The sequence below is a fragment of the Poecilia formosa genome, unplaced genomic scaffold, assembly GCF_000485575.1.
Source record: "Poecilia formosa unplaced genomic scaffold, Poecilia_formosa-5.1.2 Scaffold89, whole genome shotgun sequence".
Lineage (NCBI taxonomy): Eukaryota > Metazoa > Chordata > Actinopteri > Cyprinodontiformes > Poeciliidae > Poecilia > Poecilia formosa.
This window is the reverse complement of record NW_006800028.1, coordinates 1,227,888-1,251,096: the sequence shown is the minus strand read 5'-3', so window position 1 is coordinate 1,251,096 and position 23,209 is coordinate 1,227,888. Positions and strand designations below refer to the sequence as shown.

The 23,209-nt window shown below is 38.0% G+C and overlaps 4 protein-coding genes across 6 annotated transcripts in view; 1 reads left to right on the top strand and 3 right to left on the bottom strand.

The window, feature by feature from the left end:
* Nucleotides 1–23,209, bottom strand: part of lzts3b (leucine zipper, putative tumor suppressor family member 3b) — an 85,885-nt gene that overhangs the window by 22,921 nt on the left and 39,755 nt on the right. The gene's annotated exons all lie outside the window — the stretch shown is intronic.
* On the top strand, nt 7,509–16,978 carry LOC103141785 (histone-lysine N-methyltransferase SMYD1-like). 2 transcript variants are annotated; one of them, XM_007557557.2, is made up of 10 exons: nt 7,509–7,777; nt 8,293–8,469; nt 9,758–9,971; nt 10,631–10,761; nt 11,772–11,810; nt 14,064–14,259; nt 14,934–15,026; nt 15,109–15,272; nt 16,154–16,322; nt 16,668–16,978. In XM_007557557.2, exons 1-10 carry the CDS (start codon nt 7,656–7,658, stop codon nt 16,830–16,832), a joined length of 1,470 nt encoding a protein of 489 aa, XP_007557619.1. In that variant the 5' UTR covers nt 7,509–7,655; the 3' UTR covers nt 16,833–16,978. The 2 variants fall into 2 exon arrangements, with proteins under 2 accessions (XP_007557619.1, XP_007557620.1); XM_007557558.2 differs by lacking the exon at nt 11,772–11,810 and having other exon boundaries at nt 7,512–7,777.
* On the bottom strand, nt 17,981–18,688 carry LOC103141786 (fatty acid-binding protein, liver-type-like). Its single transcript, XM_007557559.2, has 4 exons — nt 18,576–18,688; nt 18,326–18,498; nt 18,138–18,230; nt 17,981–18,067 (listed from the first exon to the last, which is right to left on the bottom strand). Exons 1-4 carry the CDS (start codon nt 18,640–18,642, stop codon nt 18,017–18,019), a joined length of 384 nt encoding a protein of 127 aa, XP_007557621.1. The 5' UTR covers nt 18,643–18,688; the 3' UTR covers nt 17,981–18,016.
* On the bottom strand, nt 19,941–23,158 carry LOC103141787 (isotocin-neurophysin IT 1-like). Of its 2 annotated transcripts, none has more exons than XM_016674046.1 (4): nt 23,053–23,158; nt 22,856–22,977; nt 21,873–22,077; nt 19,941–20,231 (listed from the first exon to the last, which is right to left on the bottom strand). In XM_016674046.1, the coding sequence occupies exons 1-4, from the start codon at nt 23,114–23,116 to the stop codon at nt 20,089–20,091; spliced, it is 534 nt and encodes a 177-aa protein (XP_016529532.1). In that variant the 5' UTR covers nt 23,117–23,158; the 3' UTR covers nt 19,941–20,088. The 2 variants fall into 2 exon arrangements, with proteins under 2 accessions (XP_016529532.1, XP_016529531.1); XM_016674045.1 differs by having other exon boundaries at nt 22,856–22,980; nt 23,053–23,131.

Here is a 23,209-nt window from a genome sequence, read left to right as displayed (position 1 = left end):
AACCTTAAGCAGGTTATTGGAAACACTCATGTGGCTAAACCTAAAAACTTAGGTTTATGGGACAGTTACTTTTTCACAGCACTGTAACAGTAAATAGAATAGAAACAATAGAAACAATCATTTTATTTGAATACACTTGTTCATGGGGATAAAAGATTCAATGTTAAATAATAATAAGCTTGGGAATGCATGACATCACAAACTAATTAAAATGCCGTCAAACTAGTGGCTTATACCAGGACACTTTCAAAATAGATGCAGGCCTTTTAAAATTTGTATAATTTGTTTTCTATGTTATGTTTTTTCTCACGCATACTTTTAACTTGGCAGTTTTCCAACTATAGCATTAGGTGTGAACTCCACTGATCTAGAGAGATTGGCCAAAGTTCCCTGCATAATCCAACAATGTAATCTATAAAGACAAAGTTCTGTCATATTAGCACTTAGTTCCAATTTTTTTTTTACAATCATTTTTTTACCAGGGGATTCCCCCCCTCCCCTCTGAATAAATGTTCTTAAATTACAGATTTGATTATTCTACATTTTTCAATTTAAGTTAAAAGGTTATTTTATTTTAATGCTTTTTACACATGTTAACCAGGACATCAAGGAATACAAATTTAAGAAAAAGCCCCTTCTGCCCATGTGAATAAAAACACAACTCAAATTTTCCATCCAATTGTTTCACTTGACTGAAAAGCAAATATTTTTGTTTTTTCACTAAAAGAACAACGGAAAGAAACATACTAAACACAAGCTCTGCAATAAACACGGTGAAGGTTGTCAGCTCCATTTTCCCTCATCTGGCATGTATTACATAAGCTTAATACCTGTTGTCATTCAGAAATCTTATAACTATTGCAACTGTAGTTTTAAAAACTATACTAGTATGGCGATGGTTTCCTCCATTGTCTCCAACATTGTGTGCCAATTCAGTTTTAGAGTCGATCACTTGGAGTAAGACTGCTTCAGGACCAAACAGCAATAAAAGTCAACACCTCAATCTGAGCTTGTTTCTGTTGAGGTTATTGTTAATAGGTGCAGTCACTATGACTTACATGAGCCTGGGAAAAATATATTTGAATCAGTGTTGGGATAAACTGTGTGTTTTAAAGGGCCTGAGCAAATCTATAGTTTTACAGCAACTCTTCCATGGGAAGAGTTTGTTTTGACTCTCTTATTGGGATGATTTTATATCCATATTATAAGCAAGACAGACTGGAAATCTGCTGCTGCTGCTGCCAAAAAATGTTTTTCGTAGCCTTTTGTAGTACATTGGTTAATTTAATATTTGATTGGAACATAGTTCATAAAAACTCAGTTCATCATGATGGTGAAAAGGCTTTTTCTCTCAGCTACATTTCAGGTGAGAAGAAATGCATTATGGGCATGAGATTCATATTAAGTTTGGCAGTTTTGAATGATTTGCAGGGTGGAATAATTGTACAACAATCATTGTCAACAGGGGTTCAAACATATTTTATATTTTCAAATTAATTATATACTAATTTACTCTTAAATTTATGGCTCATATTCACAAACAATTCTGAATTCAACCAAATCATTTTTAAGGAAAGTTGTCTCCTAGTGTTTGCCTGAAGACTTAATGATTTATGGTTTTATGTAGAAATATTTTTCCTATCTGGTGTTAAATTTTTTAACAAAATAGGAAAGAATCCAACTGTAAAGAAATCTTCAGAAGAATCATTACTGTGTTCACTCAGTGCATCTTTGTCTGCTTTTTCTGACAGATGAACAGCATTTAAAAGTAAAGATTTAGGGTGTACCGAACTGTATGTTGGTCAAACGTGTCTCTTGTTCTGTGTTTTCCATTCCAGAAGCTCTTTTCTCTGTGAACCATGGTGGTGATCATACTGCTTCCACGTCAATGTCTGTTTTGGTAGCTGGATTTTATCTCTAATTCTGTTAAAATGCCTGGTTTCTGTATAAAAGGAATGATGCAAAAAAAAAAAATAGTTGGGGGTGGGAGAATAAGCATAAGTATGCACACCCTTAACCCAAAACTTTGTGAAGACACTTTTTTCAGGTTATAGCTTTTCACACTAGATTTTAATTATGATGCATCTGGCTAAACTAAAATAAAATTCAGCTTTGCATCTTTTAGACATAGCTTTTGAAGAAGTTTTAAATGGGCAAACCAATCCCATTTTACAAAAGTATCAAACAGGAAAAGCACAGAAAACAATAATCAATAATAATGGATTTTGTGTCTTTCTAAATGTAAAATGTACAACTCAGTGCCAGAAGGAAAGCAAATGACCTTCTTAAAATGATAGCTGAAGCTGGTAAAACAATTAGCAGTGAAAAAAACTAATTATTGTATCACCGTGGGATGAAAGGCCACTCCGAAATCAAGAAGCCATTACTCAAAAAGAAGCACGTAGCGTGCTATTTATGTGATATTACATCTGAAAGAACATTGAGCAGTAAATGCAAGTAGGGAGAAAATAATAGCAGTCCAAGAAGGAAGCCTGGAGGCACCCCACTGGGGAGGGCAAGTAAAGAATACTTTACAAAACTTAGAAACATTGTTGCAGTAGGGACTGGTGCACTACACAAAATAAATGCTACCATGAGGGAAGCATTTATTTTGTTTCCCTCATAATATATTTCCTATATTATGTGGAAATATTGAGGCAACATCTCAAAGGCACTAATGTGTCTTCCAACTGATCGGTGACTCAATCCATACAGCCAGGATCACTACAAAGTGGCTTCAGAACAACTAAGTCAGTGTTTTCAGGTGATTATCACAAAGTTCTCAGGCAGGAAGTTAAAGTTTGGGCACAAATGTATTATATCTGTACAGTATATGTAAATATCTGGATTTAGCTGTATGGCACAGTGAAGACAGTCGTCAGTATTTGGGGAAAATGTGGGACAATGATGATAAAAGAAAAACTGGAAAGTTCTACAAAACATAAAGAAGAAAACAAGAATCCCACTGGAGGGTATTAGTCATGGTAGGTTTGCAAGACAGAAGCCTTTCTTTCAAATAAAATATTCATTCCTCTTTAAAATCTCAAAACATCTTGCATGAAAATGTGTTTTAGGGAGATGAAAGCAAGACTGAGCATTTGAGCAACGATTTCAAAAGCCACGTTTGGCACAAAAACAGCTCTGAACATCAAACAAACACCGTAACCACAGCAAAACATGGTGGTGCCATCATAATGCTTCTTCAGATGGAGCTGTGATTTCTGGAGGAATTTATCAAATTATCCCTAGATATGCAAAGTAGGCACCTGCTAGAAATCTAAAATTGAACTTGGACTTTAGTGTTTTATAATTGCAGTGAGCCAAAGCATACATTTAAATCAGCAAAGCAATGGTTTCACCAGAAGAAAATAAAAGCTTGGGAATGGCTTAGATTAAGTGAATCCAACAGTAAACCTGTGTGGGCAACTAAAGACGGCAGGGGGACAAGATATGTCCTCACAATCTGACGGATTATGAGACCTTTCACAAACAGAGTGGGCAAATACTCCCAAACCAAGATATGGCATACTAATAAACTCCACAAATAATTAGTTTAAGACTGTGCACATTTATGCAACCAGGTCAGCTGTTTTTTGTTGTTGTTGCTGTTGTTTGTTTTTATATTTATCCCCCAAAATATACTTTTTTTCAGATTATTATATATATCATAGGCAGAAAAATGTTTTGAAATGATTTAGCTTTCGATTTTTCTTCAGCACAGCACCAGGTTAACAGGGAGATGTATGCTTTCGACATTTATTCCCATACTGATGCATGCATTCATTTAATTTGGGCGTAAAAGGCCAAACAAAATGGACTAAATGGGGAAAAAATGCCATATTTATGTTGAAATGAATGGAATTGAAGCCCCATCACATAAACTAATTAGCAAAGTATTTAGATAGATAGATAGATAGATAGATAGATAGATAGATAGATAGATAGATAGATAGATAGATAGATAGATAGATAGATAGATAGATGCAGTCATGCCATGCACCTCCCCTTCTCAGCCCATTTACTAGAGGTTTACTTCCACTCGGATGAATAGTAGTAGTAGTAAAATACCCTGGCTATGTATGTGCTGCTCTGCCTCCATCCCCTCCCCTCACGACTCCCTCGCTCTCCCTTTTCTCTGCATCCCTGGGCGGCAAGGGCGGCTTTAGCAGCATCCGCATCAAGCCCTGAATCCACTGCGCTCCCTGACAATTACCGACTAGGCCTCTGACTGGGAAAAAATAAACCCACAAAAACCTCACGACCCTCGCCGAACACAGGGAAACAATAACACGAGCAATCTACATCAAAATGCACAGCGTCTCTGACATTGACGACGTATCATGCAGCAGCTTTGATTTACCGATTGTAGCATCCCGGCGGTCCGTCATCAAAAGGCTACTCACTGTTTCTGCAGCTGGCTGGTCGGTAAGATGGCAGCCTGGAATCAGCAGTATTGTCACAAGACGGCGTCGGTGCTGCTCGCCCGGGCTCTGAGTGGTTCTGCGTTGCTACCGCGGCTCGGTTGTCTTCGACCGCTGTCAGCGTCGGATGCTGATGATGGAGTCGGTCGGTGGTTACGCGCATCAGCTGAGAGACACACACCCACCTCTGGCACCGCCCCCTTCAGCGGCACGATACAAACGCCCCCTTTTGGCGTTCATCCAGTGTTCATGGGAATGGTCACCTGGATGGATGGATGGATGGATGGATGGATGGATGGATGGATGGATGGATGGATGGATGGATGGATGGATGTGACATTCCTGAAAAGATTTCCTGAGAATCTGACCTTGCTACCTACCATACCAATCTCGTTTATTAAAAATAAAACACTTTAAAAACAACAACAATGCTGACCAGAGTGCAAAACATTGAATTAAAGAAAAACGAGAAAGAAAAAAAACAACACAAGATAACGTAATGATTAAAATAATAAAAAATTCACTAAATAGTTCAAATAAATTCAAAAATACTTTACTGAATCCAAAAGGAAATTAAATATACTTAAAGGTCACTTAATTGAAGTTTTTGTTGATGGTGATGGCTGTGGGTAGGAAAGATCTCCTGTAACTGTCTGTGTTACAACAAATTTGAAGAATCCTCTGACTGAGACACCTTGTGTCTCATGAAAAGGATAGTCAGAGTTATCTCATTATTTGATGTAGGATCGTTTTTTCTAGCATCATCTCCAAAGTAATCCCCAAAACAGAACCAGCCGTCTTCATCAGGTTGTTGAGCGTCTTTAAGGTTATAATGCTGCTCCAAATAATGACAGCAGAAGAGAAAATACTCTAAAGAATATTATTCCACTGTGTTCTCTGTAATTCCAATCACCCTGTTTGCAAACGTTAAAGAAAACACAAGTAGAATTTGTAAGCTGTTGGAAAACTTAACTTTTCTTAGCTGAAATCAAGGAAATGTGAGTTTACTTGTAACATCATTCAAAGTGTTTTACAGGAAAATCAAGGAGGGAGGTTTATGAAAATTAAATTACATTAAAAACAAGAAATACAATAAAACAATAATGACACATTTAAAAATAACAGAGAGAAAGAAATGCAAAAATACAACTGTAAAAGAAATAGTTAACACATGATACTATTAAACTTCTACAGTCATCCTTGACTTTCATAACTCCAGTACATGTTGACATTTTACAGATTCAAACAAAATCCTTTTTGTTTTCCTTTTTAATGTTTTTTTTTAATCTAGTGTATTTTAAGACAAAAGCATATTCACAGATTTAAAATAACAACTATTTAACAGATACTTAAATACCAAAACCTCGAATGAACTGGATGGATAAATGTGAAAGAAGGTATCTGTAACTGATTAGTATCCAGACTTATGTGACTGCATCACTCACAAAAATACCAACTTATTGTTTTTAAATGAAAAAGCTCTAAGTGCTTAGTTTTGTTTTTCTAACACTAATAACTTCATAGCGAGTTCACAATTGAGAGTTTCCGTTGCTTATGGCTTAGTGTTTCATGTGAAAAAACATCTACAAAAGCATGTTTATTGTGTTCAAATTTGGGCAGGTGTCCAGGAGGTGGCAGTGTTGTCACAGCTGGAAAATTGTTACCAGGAGCGTTGAATCAATCCGTTTCTGGGGGATGTTATTATTATCGCTGACCGCTATGAGGCGCTATAATTCCCTCCAATCAACTTGACCCCAAGACTTTATCAGTTCATGCATGGACACAGAAATTATTTTCAGTCACCTCTCACCTCTTTGTGAGATAAACAATCTCAATTTTTGGAAAAAATACGTAAAAGAACATTTCTATGTAAAAGGTTTTCTACGTATGTAGATGTGTTTCTTAACATCTTGTCAGTGTAAACTGGTTCATTACCTGTCGTCCCGATGGAATCACCGTCCTAACAAATGCATGAAATGAAGACTTTGCTTACTGGTTATTTGTACTTCTGCTGATGATGGTGATAAAATATTGAGACCTATCATCCATATAGCTATAATCCTTTGTCTGGAAATTACTTTGGGGTTTGGGAAAACTATTACATCTTTACTCCCAACACACACACTTTCCAGAGTAATATATATATATTTCTAAAAGAAAAGCACTTCTCATGTTAAGGTAACTGAGAAAGTGGCAGAAGCTGTCGAACAAAACTTGTTTCTGAATTACATTTTTTTAATACACCTGTAAAACCTTTGCCTTTCAATCACTAGCTCACTCTAGTGTCCATCATTATTACTTTTGTATTTAATGTAATGTTGTGTATGCTTTTTATTCATTTATTTTGTCCAAGATTTGTATTTATTTTATTTGTCAACAGTGTAGTCAGGGGTGGGGGTTACAAATTACCTCCGTCTAGAAACACAGACGCAAAACATTTACTTTGCATTAAACATAAAAGCAATATTCTCTGGATTTGTCCCTGGTTAAATAAACAAGTAAAATAAAGATATATTTTTGCAGACTTCCTTCCTGTTTGACCTTTAAAGGTACTTTACTGCTACTTTAACTGTTTTGTACAAATCCAGTTGTGTTGGAGGCTCCTCTGTTTTCCACAACATTCAACAGGAAAAGTGAATTTTCTCTCATGTGTCATATGTTTTGTTGCAACCAGACAGAGGGAGCATGTTGGAGAAAGCACCAGAACAGAGTGGAGGCTAAGAGACGGAGCGGCTCTGTTTCTATGAAACGTCTGGCAGCTGTTCAGCGACACCTCCAAGGCCTGATGGACAGGTCCAACTGAGAGACAAAAATAACCCTCAGGGAGAGGACAGCTACCAGGTCCTGGAAGGGGGGGGGGGTGTGTGGGAAAATGTCCCAGGTTATGGGACACAACATTTAACATGTGAACGCAATTTAATCAGTCCTGTAAGTTCGATGGTTAGTGCTAGCGGTGATCGCTTCACACAGTTATGACTGTTTCATGAAAATGTCTGTAAACCTTAAGAATTTTGATTTTGGGGCATCTAATGAGGCAACCCCCTCTCTGAGCCTCTTGGTACAGCTCAAGTGGGGTAAGGCTATTTTAGTCCCTGGAGGGAGGAATGTCCAGTTGCCACAGAAGATACAACGTGTTGGTTTGCGAGTTCTCCAACTATCTTTGTAGTGTGATAGCCTTCGCTCAGCTCAAGCCACCATTCATTCCCCAAAATCTGGGAAAGAGGAGCACCGAGAATGGAGAACGTGGCCATATTCGACTCTCCTGGGAAAGGAAGGGGCTTGAAGGCCGCCAAGGAGTTTTGGGCTGGAGATGTAATTTTCTCTGAGGCCAGTCTCTCAGCTGTTGTGTTTGACAGGTATGATGTGGAGTGAAATCAGAGGTAATGTGTTTTAATGCAACTGTGAGGATATTCAACGTTAAACACTTTTAAAATTTTGAAAGCCCTACAAGTTTATTTGTAATTTTAAGCTTAAGAGATCCGTTTTTACAAAATACTACTTATTATCAGTCATAGCTGCAATAAATGCAGTTTGAACAATGTGCAAGTGTACAATTAGCGTTTTATAATGTGTTTGATCTTCTCAATATCAATGTCATTCCCTTCCCAGAAGGAATATAATCCTTTTACAACAGATAAACATGAAGGAGAAAATAATCTCAACTCAAAGTCCTCTTATTAGCGTTGCATGGAAGCAATTAAGTTATCTGATGTTATCTGAGTGTTTTGCAATATGCCCTGAAATATAGAAAAAGTAAACTAATTACACTTTGCTGATTTACTTAAAAGTCAACATAAGTAAGCAAATTCAGCAGAACGGCAAACGTGGACAAAATCTTTTTGTGACATTTTTATTACTTTTGTCTCTGCAGCCACGCAGAGCGCATTTGCCACAGCTGTTTCCGCAGACAAGAAAAGCTCCAGAGGTGTGGTCAATGCAAATTTGCCCATTACTGCGACCGAACCTGCCAACGCGCTGGCTGGGCCGAACACAAACAAGAGTGCAGTGCCATCAAGGCGTACGGAAAAGTACCAAATGAGAACATCCGGTGAGTGGAAGCCCGAGGAGAACTACGCTGAACTTTTCTGTTTGGGAATACATCAAACAACAAAACTTTACATAGAAATACATAAAAAAAAAAAAAAAACGTTTTGTATTACAGGTGCAAGGTCACTCTCCGGTTACAGAAATCTTATGTGCTTTAAAATTAGATTATTATCATTCTATGACCAAAATGTAATATGAGAGTGCATAGTCCAAGTTCAAAGAAAAGGTTGGTGTACTCTTCAGGGATGTAATCTCAAGAACTGCAACACACAGCTTCTGTTTGAAAGTATTAGATAGCAGCATAGCTTTGTGCATAAAACTTAATAACCCTTGGCTTAATGAAGGCCAAAAAACAATTATAAAGTAACTAGTGATTTATTCTGTGCAATTAATTTAACATAAAACAGAAGCATACTCTACATCTATGGAGTGGAAGAAGTCTGGATATTAAAAATGTCACCAAAGTCAAAAACATTTAAATTTGTTTTAGCTTTAACAAGTTTTTGCAATTATCTGATCAATTCAGACAAGCTAAACTTCTCTGAAACCCCCCCCCAACACCACCACCACCACCACACATTTCTAGCTCTTTAATGATCAGTTTGAGTTCTGAAAGAAAGGCCATCATGGTGATAAAAAACACTCTGCTTAAGGTCTACCCGAAGGCAGAAATATCAATATTAGCTGAGATTTGTGGGTCATTTCTGAAAAACGTCATCGTGAGAGAGAGGCTGAAGCTCAGCAGTACCACTTATGCAACGAACCATCTGCAATCTAACAGTGTTATTACTAAACATGGAAAATAAAAACCCGACCTAAAACTGAACCTTGGTGGACTCATTTCAAAATCTCAAGAAAACTGGACTTGGTTCCATCTACGAAACACTTTGTTCTCCATCTGTGAGGTAGGTTTCAACCTAGCCTGAAAGCCCATCACTCAGACCGGTGTCTGTGCGCATGATCAAATACCTTGCACAGATTAACAAACAGAGCAGCACAAGCCTGCTTTCTGTCCAAGGCACTGCTAATGCCATATGTACCAAAATAACTGATGCCACGGTACAGTGACACACCCAGACGCCTGGCTAATTTCCTTTTCAGGTGCTGTTGTTTCATTTAAGTTTTCATGTCAGACTCTAGAATCTTGATTCATATGTCCTTGTCACTTTAGAAGAAGATAAAAATATGTGCTCACTCACACACACACACACACACACACACCCCACACACACAGTGCTTCACTGTCCAATTTCCAACTGGTGTTCTCCATTTTTCCTTCGCGTACGCAGACTGGTGAGCCGCATCATGTGGCGCATCGATAAGGAAGGAAGCCTGGTGTCTGACTTGCAGCTGACCACCCTGGACGAGCTGGAGGACCACCTAAACGACATGCAGGAGGACGATTTAAAGGAGCTCAAAGTGGACATACACAACTTCCTGGACTACTGGCCCAGAACCAGCAAGCAGCACACAATCGACGACATCTCACACATATTTGGAGTGGTGCGTTCCAAAGTATGACATGTTTGTGGTGTAAGACTCCAGAGCAGAAGCTGCTTTTTTTCCAGTGATCAAGCAAACCCTGGTATGAGCCAGCTCCCTTCAAGATAAGGCCGTGTGCAGGAGCTAAGAGAGCAAAATTAATGAGTTTGGTCTTAGTCAACAAGTTATGGCACCTAATATTTGTTTTATAGCAGACACTCAGGTTTAAACATTCATCTGTTGTGCAGAAAGAACAACATGTACAGTGTACCAATGACACAAAAACAAAGACGTTGGTAGTGATAAGGAAGCTGAGACAATTTGGCTTTAATTTCTGGTTTCATTGGAAGAGTCCAGGGTTCTCATCTCTTTTAATAAGTCAAGCAATATTATTCACTCCACCTTCACTGCAGTAGTTTGTGTTAAGGCAACACATCTTTCATATAAAAAGAGAAAATGGTCCGTATTTTCCACAAACTCTTGATCAGTTTATCTTCTGAAGCCAACAAAGGTTTAGAAATTTAGAAAACTAAGCTGAGGTTATGTTGTCTTTCAGATGGGGCAGCAATGCCAAACAGAAACACATTGATATGTGTGAAACTTCTTAGCCAAATATTTTTATTGTCAACCTTGTCTATATTCTTGATTTCAACTGAAATATTTCTTGTCTAACGTTTCAGATCAACTGTAACGGCTTCACTGTGAGCGACCAGAGGGGTCTTCAGGCGGTAGGAGTTGGTCTTTTTCCTAATTTGTGCTTGGTTAACCATGACTGTTGGCCAAACTGCACTGTGATCCTCAACCACGGCAGGTAAGTAAAAAATAAATGAACAAAAATAAAACTCCCCCTGACAATGTTTGCTATTGCTACCTTCAGATTTCTTTCTTTTTTTCTTTTTTTTTTTTTTTGCTTGTCACACTTATACATTTCAGGACATTAAATGCTAGATAGAAATAACCTGAGTAAATACAACATTCAGTTTCAAAGGACAATTTGAAAATAATGTTAAAACCTCACTGGTCTTATAAATGTAAAAAGTCTGTGAACCTAAAAACTGGCCTGGTTTCAGGTGGTTGTATTAGCGGACATCTTTTGGAGGGTAGGTGTGCAGCTTTTGCCTGTTTTTTCACTGCAAATAAGTCTTTCTCATTTGTGGATAATGGCTTTCATCATGGATCACTGGTGTCCCAAAAATCTTAGAAATGTCTCTATAATTCTTTTCACAGAGGCCAATGAATCAGTAATAGGATTCACAGATTGTTAGATCAGGGCATACTGTAAAATAATTGCTTTTTTTTTTTTTTTAGCTTGCTTCACATTGTCAGAAACTTTTTATTAAAGGATAGCCAATGAAATTGAGCCAAAAGCTACAATATATCACTGTTAAGTCATGATTTAAAGAGCGGTTTGGAGGAGAGGAAAATTACATCTTCACACAGGACCATTCTGATTTGGATATTTATTTTCATATAGCTAATTGAGTCTAAAAGATCAGAAAGTTCATGTAGCTTTTTTGGTTAATACCAATGAAATTATCATTTGAAAGCTGCTTCTTGTATCTATTCAGGATATCTTTAATGATCTGACACATTTCATCAGGACAATAAACAGAAACAGAAGCAATAGGTGGGGGACAAATACTTTATCAAATCACTGTAGCTGCACATGACTCAAAATGGAAAATGGAAAAATAAAACCCAGGGTTAAAGGTTTGTGTGTGTGCACTTTTTGTTTTTGTGCTATATAAGGTTTGTTTGTGTGTGGTTTATGTATTCATCAAGTGTTATTCGCTGTAAAACTGCTTCCTGCTTGTCTTTCAGTCAGTCGGCTGTGAATACCATATTTCATTCTCAACGGAGGTGCGTTACCTCACCTTAAATCCTTTTGATAGCTACAGGAATACTGAACGCTAATAAATATTTGCACATAACCCCAATCGATCCTTCGTAGAAAACAAACGTCTTAGCTGGTTCTGTGGTGTGCACTTTATTCATTGTGAATCCATCTTCTTATAGAAACATCAACATGTACACGCTAACTCTCACTCACCCATCTGAGTGTGACAAGAAGCTGTTCTGTGCCCACTTCTCTTCTTCATCCTCGTATTTATCTAACTGCTTGTGAGATCAACACACACTTTTACATGTGCTAGATTTTTCATTTCATATTTGATTTTTGTCAAATGAAAACACAGAAGGTTGTTTTTGTTTGTCTCAATGGCTCACCTCTAACACTACCTAGCTAACACCATTTTCATGTGAATACAGTTTTGTTTAAAGGTGCTGTCTGAAATAATTGGGCTCAGTTTTTGCTAACCAGATAGCTAGGTTAGGTTAGCATGGTGGTGCTAGCATCTCCCTGATGTCATTTTACCTAAGAGTTGCTTAGAGTAATACAATATAAATGTGCTATAAATTAAAAGATATGAACTGAATGTAAAAATGGCTCTAGTACTCCCTTGTCAAGACAATGAGGATTATAAACGGAGGCTTTTGCAGCCGTTGACAGAACTGGACTCATCCCGTGCATACAAGGGCAAAGTACGTCCAACATTTACAGTTTTTCTTTTTCAAACTCAACTTTTACAGGTATATGAGAACGATCAAGGACATTTTGCAACAATCCTTTTGTCAACCAGTTCCGGAAAGTAATTTTCTGTGACCTGACCAAGGCCATAATCCGACTAGTATAAAATGTGGTATCAAAAGTCAAATGCATAAAAAAATAAAATGTTCAGGAGATAAATAAAAATATTTGTGGATTGCCTGGTTATATGCAATAACAATTCATCAAAATATAAAATTTTTAGGATAATGGTGCTTGGTTAGGTATTTAGACCAGTGGTTTTCAACCCTGTTCTCGAGGACCCGCTGTCCTTCATGCTTCAGGTGATTCTCCTGCACCTGCAATCCTGAATAAAATGAATGCATTTTCCTCTTTTAGTGTACAATTAAGAGCAGCAAAAGCCTAGCAAACACCCAGATGTGTAGAGGCAGGGAAACACCTAAAAAAAAAAAGGGTTTTCAAATCCAGGCCTCGAGGTCTGGTGACCTGCAGCTTTCAGACGTGTCTCTGCTTCAACACAACTGAGTCAAATAATCCAGTCATTAGCAGAACCATGAGGAACTAGACTGCATACTGAAAAGGTGATTCAGCCATTTTATTCAGGGATGTTGGAAAAGTAACAGATCTAAAAGTTGCAGCTCCTATACCTTAGATTTACACATTTACATTAAAAGTAGTAAAGCTAAATATTTTAATATTACAATAGTTGACAGAAAATCACTACCACTGCCTGCTCTTAACAGAAGCACAAATTAAGTAAATGAAGAAGTGATAAGATAGGGTCAAGAATAGACAGGGGAACTCCTGGCCCATTTAAGACTTGATTTCATGACAGTAGGCTTCAAACAATCCACAGTTTGAATCTAATTTCAAAGTCACTAAAACAACATTAAGAAGCATCAAAGTTGCCAGATTTGACTTTCTTTCTGTGCACCATTAATGTTGTTTACTTTATCATGAGTGTGTAAATAAAATGTTCTGGTCCCAAATGAAGCAGACTTGGATGAAACAGCATCATATAGGTACAGAATTACTGGATGAGTAAACTGAGTCAAGATCACACGCAAAACCAGGTTAAAAAGTATAAATGGTAGATTAAAAAAAAGATTTTGTTACAAGCATCAGTGGGTGTATGATTCAGACTAAAAATGTGTTTTCTACGAACATTGTTTTATCAGAAAAAGGGAAAGAAATTAATCTGTTTTCATGAGTTAGGAATTGAGATTAGCGTTATTTATTTATTTTACAAAATATGATGGCAAATATAATACAATCTGCTTAGAGGGTAAAAAGGAGAGGCTTTACTTTGCACCTTTAAATATTCTGTTCATTTACACAAGCAGATCATTAAGTGTTTCAAGAAATAACGTGTGTGATCACTTTTATCATGCTGTCTGGTCTGTAAAGTTGACAGACTTGACTGAAACCCACATCATAGTGTATGTAGGCTTCCACCCTCATACACGCCATCATTGAAAATGACATGACATCACTTTGCATGCATTTTCAGATGCAGACATGCCTTAATTTTTGTTTCCACTCTTCAGGATTGAGTTGCGCTCTTTGGGCAAGATTGCAGAAGGAGAGGAGCTGACAGTCGCGTATGTGGACTACTTGAATGTGTCAGAAGAGAGACAGAGGCTCCTGAAAACACAGTACTTCTTTGACTGCACATGTGAACACTGCACCAACAAAACCCACGATGACATAAAGATGGGGGGACGGGAAGTGGAAGGAGTCAAGGTTTGTGTGTGTGTGCGTGTGTGTGTGGAGTTGGGGGGGCGGGGTTTATTCCACGGTGGCAAACAGACCAAATGCTAGCGCCTCATTTAGCACTGACAGGCGTGATAAGGCAGGCGGGAAATATGAGAAGCAGGACTACACTGACTATTTTAAGAGAAGATAATTCACAAGTAGATTTGCCATTTACGCACACTCCCAGATTTTAACTAGACTTGTGCAATGACTTTATGACTGTACTTATACTTCAGTGGCATACAGCAATAAAGCAAAGTCAGCTACTAGTAACAAATAAATAGAGCAGCCTCACATTATCTTAAGCTGCTCAATTCACTACTAGGTCATACTACATTCTGCTGGTTGAGACGAGAGAGGTCATTATTATTTATAGAGTCTTTTATCTATGAGGATAAAACTTTTTCTAAGTCTGTTTATCTTAAGAAACTGAACACAATGTGACATAATCGATGTCTTGGACATACTTCTTGCAGTTGGACAAAGGTCTTTTAGAGATAAGTAATCAGGCTTTAACTTTTATGGACTTAGTCGTGGCCTCTCTGAACAAAATAACCCATTCTTTACTATTTTTTGCTTAGGTGTTGCATTTTTAGACCTCTTTACTGCTGTTTCTCTATTTGTGTTGGTTAGTTATAAGATTATTTTTTCCAAACTTTCAGCCGTCAGATGAACAGGTGAAGGAGGCGACAGATTATTGCTTTGATATGATGGAAAAGATGGACAAGGCTCGATTAAACGGCGACTACCACGAGGTATATCAAACAAAAACAGGTTAAAAAGATCTCATGCTTGTTATTTAAACTAATCTTTGTCTTTTTTTTTTTTTGCTTCTAGGTGGTGAAAATATGCAGGCAGTGCATTGAGAAGACAGAGCCCATCTTGGCTGAAACTCACATCTACCAGTTGAGGATGTGGAGCACAATGAGTGAGGTGCAAGCTTATCTTCAGTATTTTGAGGAAGCGGCAGATTTCGCTCGCAAGATGGTAGAGGGATACAAGTGAGTGCAAACAGGAGCTTTAACTTCGTATGATACATATTTCCTGCTTAGGGTTTTAAAATCTGCTATCAGGTTTCTCTGATGGGAGGTTTGTTATACAAACAGCACAACTTTCATCAAGTCTTCGTTCCTTGTAAGTATGAGGCTTATTATACAGAAGGTATAACTCACAACAGCTGACTAGAAAAGGTCAGAATCACCATGGTAACTAGAAACTCACCATGGTAACCAGAAACACGCCATGCACCGAGTCAGCCCCAAGAAGTCTGCAAGAAGTCTGTCCAAGACCTTAACCTAAAATTTAAAACTACAGCCCCCACACAGCCTTCAAAATAAAAGTTTTGTTTTTCATAGATTAGATAGTTAAAGAGAAAGTTCCAGTTTTTTTTAGGTAAAAGAATCAGTGGTAGTTCTGTGTGGCCTTTAAATGTAAAGCTAACAGATTCATTTAAAGGTGAAAGTCTTGCTGTGTTATAGATTAGTGGTGACACACAGGTAGATTCCAGATATTAAAGGGCTTTAAATCCAAAAGGTGACATATGTTGGGTTTAAACGCAAGTAAAAATGGTAATATGGATTTAAACCGTCCGATCAGTCACTACCAAAATTTCTTCTGAATTTTTTGTAGTTTAATATTCTCTGTGAGTTTGTGGGGGTTTTGTAGTTTTTATTTTACTCTCAGTTTACTTTTCATGGTTTTTGCTGTTTTTACTTTTGTGATTTTCTTATTTGCACATTTGTTTTTGTCACATATTTTGATGTGTTGCTCTCTGCTAAAGTGTTGCATTTTGCACCTCATTTCCACTGCAAAATTCTTGCTCAACTGCAAGTTTCCTGGGTGAAAATCTCTGTGCTGAGCACTACGTTTTCCGTCTTGGCAGAAAGCTGTACCACCCAAACAACGCTGCCCTCGGTATGGCTGCCATGCGTGCTGGAGTGACTCACTGGCAGGCCGGACTCATCGAGGTCGGACACGGGATGATCTGCAAGGCCTACGCCATCCTCATGGTCACCCACGGCCCAACACACCCCATTACCAAAGACCTGGAGGTACAGGGCTTTATAACAATATTTACCAAAAAGAAAGCATATCAGCTTTCAATAATGAGCTTATTAAATATAGTGCATCAGGTGCCAAACAGCTGAGAGGCACAGCTAAAGATTTGTTGAAAAATATTATCCAAATGTTTACTCCATCATAATCAGAAAATGTATAAGTAGCTCTGGTTGCAAATGTCTGGTAAAAATGAATAGTGCTTCATTTCTACTGCCCCCTGGTGGCATGGATCCAGCTGGAAAATGTTCATCTTCCAGTCGATCTAATTCTTTATTCATAAATCAGTGTTACATTACTGGTGCAGATATACCAGTGGTTACCCTCTTATTCCTCCACAGGCGATGCGCATGCAGACAGAGATGGAGCTGAGGATGTTCAAGCAGAACGAGTACGTTTACCACAGCATGAGAGAAGCGGCCCTGAAAAACAAACCCATGACCATGCTGCACGAACCCAAGTCTGTTGAGGAGGGGATCAAGAATCTCTTCCACCGGAGGAAGTAGCTCAAACATGGGACTTTACAGTGGAGAAAGCAATCATTTTTGTTTACTGTAAACAGCTTCCTGGGTGTTTGATGCATTTCAGTCACATGACCAATTTCTGCATTGCTCACATTTTGTAGTTTTCAATAAATGTCTTGAACCAGTGACTTGTAAATCATTAATTTTTCCCTCGGGTCTTAAACTCAGTTTACAGGAGAGAAATTGCTTCAACTCAAAGAGAAATTGTTCTAAATCAATTTACAAGAGACAAGAAAAAGTTGTTCATACCACTGGCAGATTAGTGTGGTGCCCATTTGTTGATTTGTAAATCATAAGCGCCATTTAGTTCAACAGTTAAGCTGATTTTTATCCTACAAATTTTGAAAAATTAACTTTTGAATCCTCCCAGTGAGGTCAAGACATTGGGAACAAGGCGGAGTTGGTGACAGATTAACTGCTTTTAATTTGTAGGATCAGATTAAATTTAACTTTGAAAATATGAAAATCTTTTTCCAAGAAATCACATGTGCTCAGAAGCAAACCTCTTGCCACCCATGACCTTTTCAAAACCCAAGACCATTGTGATCCAAGTACTCACTTTAAAAAATGACACGTCAAATTTCCCCAGCAACATTTGCTTTATAGCAAGCAAGTCCAACCAACTTTAAGGGGATTTCCACTGGTATTTTGTGTAGCTCCACATTACCAGAAAGTGACCTCAAATCCAGATCTGCCACACAGGTGCAAGTATTTCCATAAACTAAACCCACCATGTCATACATATTAAGCAACACATTGCTTCCTTTTCACCTTTAAAAACTTAGTTTAGTTGGGCTTTTAGAGAGTTGCAAGGCAGCACAAACTCTGGAGTTAAATGAACAGTTCTCTCCCCTTTGTGCTTCAGAGCCAGTCTAGCACAATGGAGTTCAAGATTTCAATACATGGTCTGCACAAGCCCATTAAACTTAAGGTCTTTTTTATGCAAGCAAGACAGATTTAAGGAAGAGTGTGATGCTGTGGTGTCCAAGAGTCAGTAAAAATTTGCTTGTGTCCTTTAGCTAAGCCCAAGACAGACTGAAGTCTTGCATAAGGATCCATGCACTAACCTTAAAGAATTTGCCACTATAAACCTTACATGGAGGAATTCAAGTTCAATAAAGAGAGATAAATGCTGCTTTCATGTTTATTATACAAAGTGTAAACATCTACATGCGTTTGCTTATCCTCTTGTAAACAATGCTGCCAACAGTCATCGTCTGAAAAGAAAAGACGACGTTAATAAGTCTGTCCAAGAGGCAACCAGAGCTCATAGTTTGAAGAACTTACATTTACAATAGTGTTGGCATCAGTCAGTTCTGTGACCGACTCGATTCCTTTAAGAGAAACCTTCAGCTTGTTGCCGTCACGAACCACCACTCCCTTCAAGGTAGAAGTTAAAGATTTAACACTAAACAGTTAACCCAGTCAGGTTGGGTCAGACCCCATTTAAAGTCAAACAGGTGAATTTAACTTACCTTGATCTTCTCTCCAGTTAAGGATTGCATCTCTGCCTCTTTTCCAATGGTGAAGGAGTTTGTAATGACATTTGAGCCAGTAGTGACCGTCACTTTGAAGTCATCACCAGTCTCTTCAATTTCAGAGACGCTCTTAAGATCTTTACCTTTCTGGATGAGTTCATCAGGAACACCTAGAATACGTCGGATTAAAGCCATGCCTATTGTTCACACACAGTTTGACCACAAGTCTGTTAAAGCATCAACTCACCAACAGCCTTCATAAACACCTCAAAGTTCTCATGAGACTCCAGCTGGTATTTCCCAGTGAAAGACATGATGGCAGACAGTGAAGGTAGAGAAAAATGAGGATCCTGCCTCTTTTATACTCTCAGACTGCAGTAGATCAATGATTAACCGCAGGTGATTCCAATTAGGCGGAGTCAGGCCACCTCATGCAAGGTCACATCGACCACAGCAGATAAAACTCTTGGCGGAGATAAACAGCTTAGCAACTTAACTAAGGTTTGGTGAAACTTAACAAACATTAGGAAACAGAGACGGTGAGAAAAAGCAAAAGAAAGAACCACAAACAAATGTTGACATAATTTTTTGTGCATGACCAACATGGGAATGACCTTTGACTTGACTGTTAGTTGAGACACAAAATCCAACAATGAAGATGACCTGAAGGCAGCTACCAAAGCAATCTGCACTTCCGCTACAGATTGGAAGTGCTAAGAGGCTGACCGGTGCATTGATGCAGCAATTCATGCAAGAGGAATCCCAGCCAGGCAATGAGTTCATTTATAGCTCTGGTCAAGGACAGTTTATTTTTTCAGTACGCTGACATCTTTGAATTCAGTTTTTTTTTTTAAATTATGCTTAAGATTCAATTTTTCCAAGAAATTGAGTTTTGAGTTTTCATCAGCATTAGCCATAATCAGTAAAACTGATTTAAAAACCTTCACATATATCAATCTTTGGGAAGTTGAGCTAATAATTTTTCTCATCTTTTGAAATTAAGTAGTAAAGTAAATAATCTTTGAAGTTAAATTCAACTTAAATGAGATGCCCATATATGGTAATAAATTTACTTTTTTTTTCTTCTGGTAAAAACCCATCGAGGTGCACAAATCCACAGTGTGAACTATGATCCACATTTGATTTCAAAGGTACTTTGGTCAGATTAAGTGACTTTTCACGATAAGATTTTTGATGATGAGAGTTTTCACTAAGCAGACTAATATAACCGTTTATTCTGCTCAGTGCAACATCGCTCGTCTGCAGCCTGTCTTTCAAAATGTTTTCCTCTGACTGAAACACATTTCTTTGTCATTACCTCTTGAACTGAACACAGTTCAGACATTAAGCTGAGAAAAAAAATGGCTCAAAGGTGTCCAGATAATCACCCTAAAGGTTGCAACATTGATATTTGCACACAACCTCATGTGAGGATCTGAAAGATAAGGGCAGCTCTGATGATAGTGGGATATGTTCGAACACTAAACCTGATAAGGCTAATGCTGACCCTTTCTTCACCTTGTGCAGAAAAGAAGAAAAAAAAAAACAGAGGCATGTTATACTTTCTCCCAACTTTATTTCAGCATGCAGAACTCTGGATGACCTCTCTGTATTCATCCCTGTTTTCATACTCAAAAATATATTGACAAAGGCACTCTACTGAAGCGCTAAAGGTGGTGACAGACATGGAAACACAACTATACAGCAGGAACTACAAGTCCCATTGTCCTTGCAGAGAGACCTTCGGGTAGCGGAGGTGCTCATTGGTGGGTTCGGTGAGAAGTGTGGCGGGCCAGATGCAGGAGCCTGAGGATGATGTCGGTGGGGTCACTGCCTTCCAACTGGCTGCTTTGGTCGTCTCCGTCGTCCTCAGGGAGGCACGACTGATCAGAAGTGCAGCTTTCTGTGGTGGAAAAAAAGAAAGACGGAGGAGTTAATGCTGCGGCATTTCACTGCGACTGCACTTTAACGAGCAGAAAAAAAGGCATTTTCCTGTAATTTCCCCACCACTTAGAGCTACAAGAGGATCAGAATGATCTAAAGAGAATAATCAACATGTTTGTTCCTGCTTTTATTGTTCTGCAAGTCTTCTGCTTTTATTCCATGTTGCCTATTAAGTGGTTAAATGCCGCTTTTGCATGTTTATTTATTTTAACAGTGTTGTTTTCTTGTAAATGTGACCCTGTGACTTAATGGTACTTGCCTGTTTACATTAAGATAACAAATTTAAAGCAACGGTTGGTTTCTAAAGAGGATTTCAACATAAATTCAGCCTTTCAAGAAAAGGTTGCAAAATTAGCATTTAAACTGGAACGAAAAAAGCTGCTACTGATGCATCGACACCAGTAATGAGCCATATTTAGATTAATTATACATCCTTCTGTCAGAACTAAAAAAGAAATCTTTCAGATGAGAAGTGAAACACTCAAAATCGAAGAAAGGAAGTATGTTCGTCTTCTGTTTACAGGCATAGATCTTTATGGTACTTTAACTTGATTTACATCTAAAAGTTCTCTGTGCTTATCTAAAGGCTGTCGTGTAAACTGTTATTTAGGTATTTATAGAAAGTTCTACAATGACTATTTAGAATCTGTTTTTTGTTTCTTCAATTAGAAATTTCACTTTGTTTTCACTTCACACCTTAGTTTCTTTAAAATATGCACTTTGCTCACATTTGTATTTAAATTGTGTGAGGATTTAAACGCTTTGGCAGATAATTACAATAAGTTGAGAAGCCCTCCCTGTTGTCAGCAAATCAAATAAAAATGTTGATGTTGTAATAAAATTATATGAATGTTTAAAAATGGGCCTTGTTTCACCCAGGGTTGTTTCGAAGGTAATGTGTGTTTCTTCCATACACACTGCCACCTACTGGCCAACATGGGCCTGTCCTTTACCATTGTTGTCCTTATCCATTGTGAGACGTTTGTCGACAAAAACCAGAACTAAAATACTGAAGGGATTTTTAATTATCTTGGATTAAAATAGTTTTTAATCATCTGGAAATAAAACTGACATGGCGCAACACTGGGTCTTAACCAAAACCGATCCATTTAGTTTGCGACTTTTAGGTTTTTGAAGCCAAAGCAACAGTTTTTGAAAATTAGTTTACTTGTAAAAGTAAAGTATGTGACTTGAAGACCCAACAACAGTAAAGGAGGGAATCAAAACTCCAAGTTAGATGAGTAACGGTGCTCTATGATATCTCGGAAAATAAAGTATGATGTAGAACAAATGGAGCTGAAGATGATGGAGTAATGAAAGACGCACAGGAGACAAGTTTTTAAAAAATTACACTAAAAATATAAAGCAATGGTAAAAAGCATATTTTCATATTTTATACAGTTATCTTAATATATTGTGTAATTTCTTTGTCTAGACATTTTTTGATTGCCTGTGTTGCCATAATGGACTGGTACATTTTCTTCACCTGCTACTTGAAAAGCAAGAACGTTGCAATTTTTTTTCATGCCTAAAGTAAATGCACCATTCCATTATGACAACTTTTTGTCTTGAATCAGTGTCTGTTTCCGGATTCTCTGACCTGCATCGCAGCAAAGTCCTGCAGCGGCGCAGCGTCCTCCCTCTGAGCCACAGGCTCTCCCTCCGGCCTGACAGGGGGTGAGCAAGTAGTTCTCCTCCACGCAGTGTGCCGACTCGGGGGAACCCATGAGGCAGCCGATGCCCTCCCCGCAGCAGATGCTGGGGCCGTAGCAGCGGCCCCGGTCTCCAGGGCCGCAAGACATGCACTATGGAGGGAAAGAAAAAGAATCTGAAGTATTTTTTTGTCTAGTTTCTAGTGCAAATATCTTAGTGCACTTAAAAGAAGACAAAACTAATGTAAAATGAACTTTTATGTGAGATACAGGAGCTTTATGTCAGTAATTAATTAATATTGATGAAAACGTATTAGTTCCACTGGCCGATTGAGTCACTTATAACTTGAGAAAAACGTCTTGCTAGTGAAATAATCTGACAGTGGAATTAATACTTTTTCATCAATATTAAGGAATTATTTATCTAATAGAAGCTCATATTTATAGCTGAACAGTTAGCTGTAAGTTAGTGCACTTGAAATAAGAAACTAGACCAAACGTAACAGTTTTTGCAAATTAACTTGTTTTGTGTTTTTGCAGTGTTTATCTTTTACTATGCTTATTCAATTTGATGCAGTTTGTTTCTATACTGCCAATTTGCAACAAATGCCATCTTACGGCACATTACCAAACAAGAAAGTCCAATTTGTAAACAGAAATAAATCAAGTCAGTCTAATAACTGTATACACATTTTACTGCATATATTTCCATCCTAGATTTTCAGTTCTATTTCTGAAATTTATCTTGAATCCAACACGTTCTCACATTTCTGAAGAGAAAGAAAATGCAAGGAGATCTGTTCTGAAAGTTGTCATAGCTATCTATATTTTTTTGTCATTCAGCTTTGATAGGTGACAAATTTCAATTTGACAAGGAAAAAGCATTTTACTTTGAGTTTGTAGCTTAAAAATTAAAATTGGAGCGACAAACCTTTCGGAGAGGAGCATCCATGATTGACCTCTTTCCACCGATGGGGCAGTTGGAGATGTAACACGCCGAACAAACGGACAGGAGGAAAAGCAGGCCCACGGACATGGCAGCTCCAGACATTTCTGCTGAGAATAAAGGCTGTTAAATACAGGAAATGGACTCGGCTACAGAGATGTCCTGAGATCAAACCCGTTCACCTGTTTCTTCACGATCTGCTTTACAAGCGCTCAGAGGTGATTGCTGTGGTCTCCGTCCTTGCATCTGCCGTTCACAGGTCTTATATATTCCTCAAGGCAACTTTTGAAAGTGACCCAGAAAGCCGAAAGCCACTTAAAAATCTCTAATGAATGTTCT

Bases quoted from the DNA above. Each gene is read 5' to 3' on its own strand.
- LOC103141786 (XM_007557559.2), bottom strand. From the start codon at position 18,642: ATGTCTTTCACTGGGAAATACCAGCTGGAGTCTCATGAGAACTTTGAG. The intron at 18,231-18,325 runs GTAAGTTAAATT...TCTACCTTGAAG, and splicing joins TAACTGGAGAGAAGATCAAG to GGAGTGGTGGTTCGTGACGG. The intron at 18,068-18,137 runs GTAAGTTCTTCA...TTTTCTTTTCAG, and splicing joins ATGCCAACACTATTGTAAAT to ACGATGACTGTTGGCAGCAT.
- LOC103141787 (XM_016674045.1), bottom strand. From the start codon at position 23,116: ATGCAAGGACGGAGACCACAGCAATCACCTCTGAGCGCTTGTAAAGCA. The intron at 22,078-22,855 runs GTTTGTCGCTCC...TTCCCTCCATAG, and splicing joins TGGATGCTCCTCTCCGAAAG to TGCATGTCTTGCGGCCCTGG. The intron at 20,232-21,872 runs GTCAGAGAATCC...TTTCCACCACAG, and splicing joins AGGACTTTGCTGCGATGCAG to AAAGCTGCACTTCTGATCAG.
- LOC103141785 (XM_007557557.2), top strand. From the start codon at position 7,656: ATGGAGAACGTGGCCATATTCGACTCTCCTGGGAAAGGAAGGGGCTTG. The intron at 10,762-11,771 runs GTAAGTAAAAAA...CTTGTCTTTCAG, and splicing joins GTGATCCTCAACCACGGCAG to TCAGTCGGCTGTGAATACCA. The intron at 14,260-14,933 runs GTTTGTGTGTGT...CCAAACTTTCAG, and splicing joins GGGAAGTGGAAGGAGTCAAG to CCGTCAGATGAACAGGTGAA.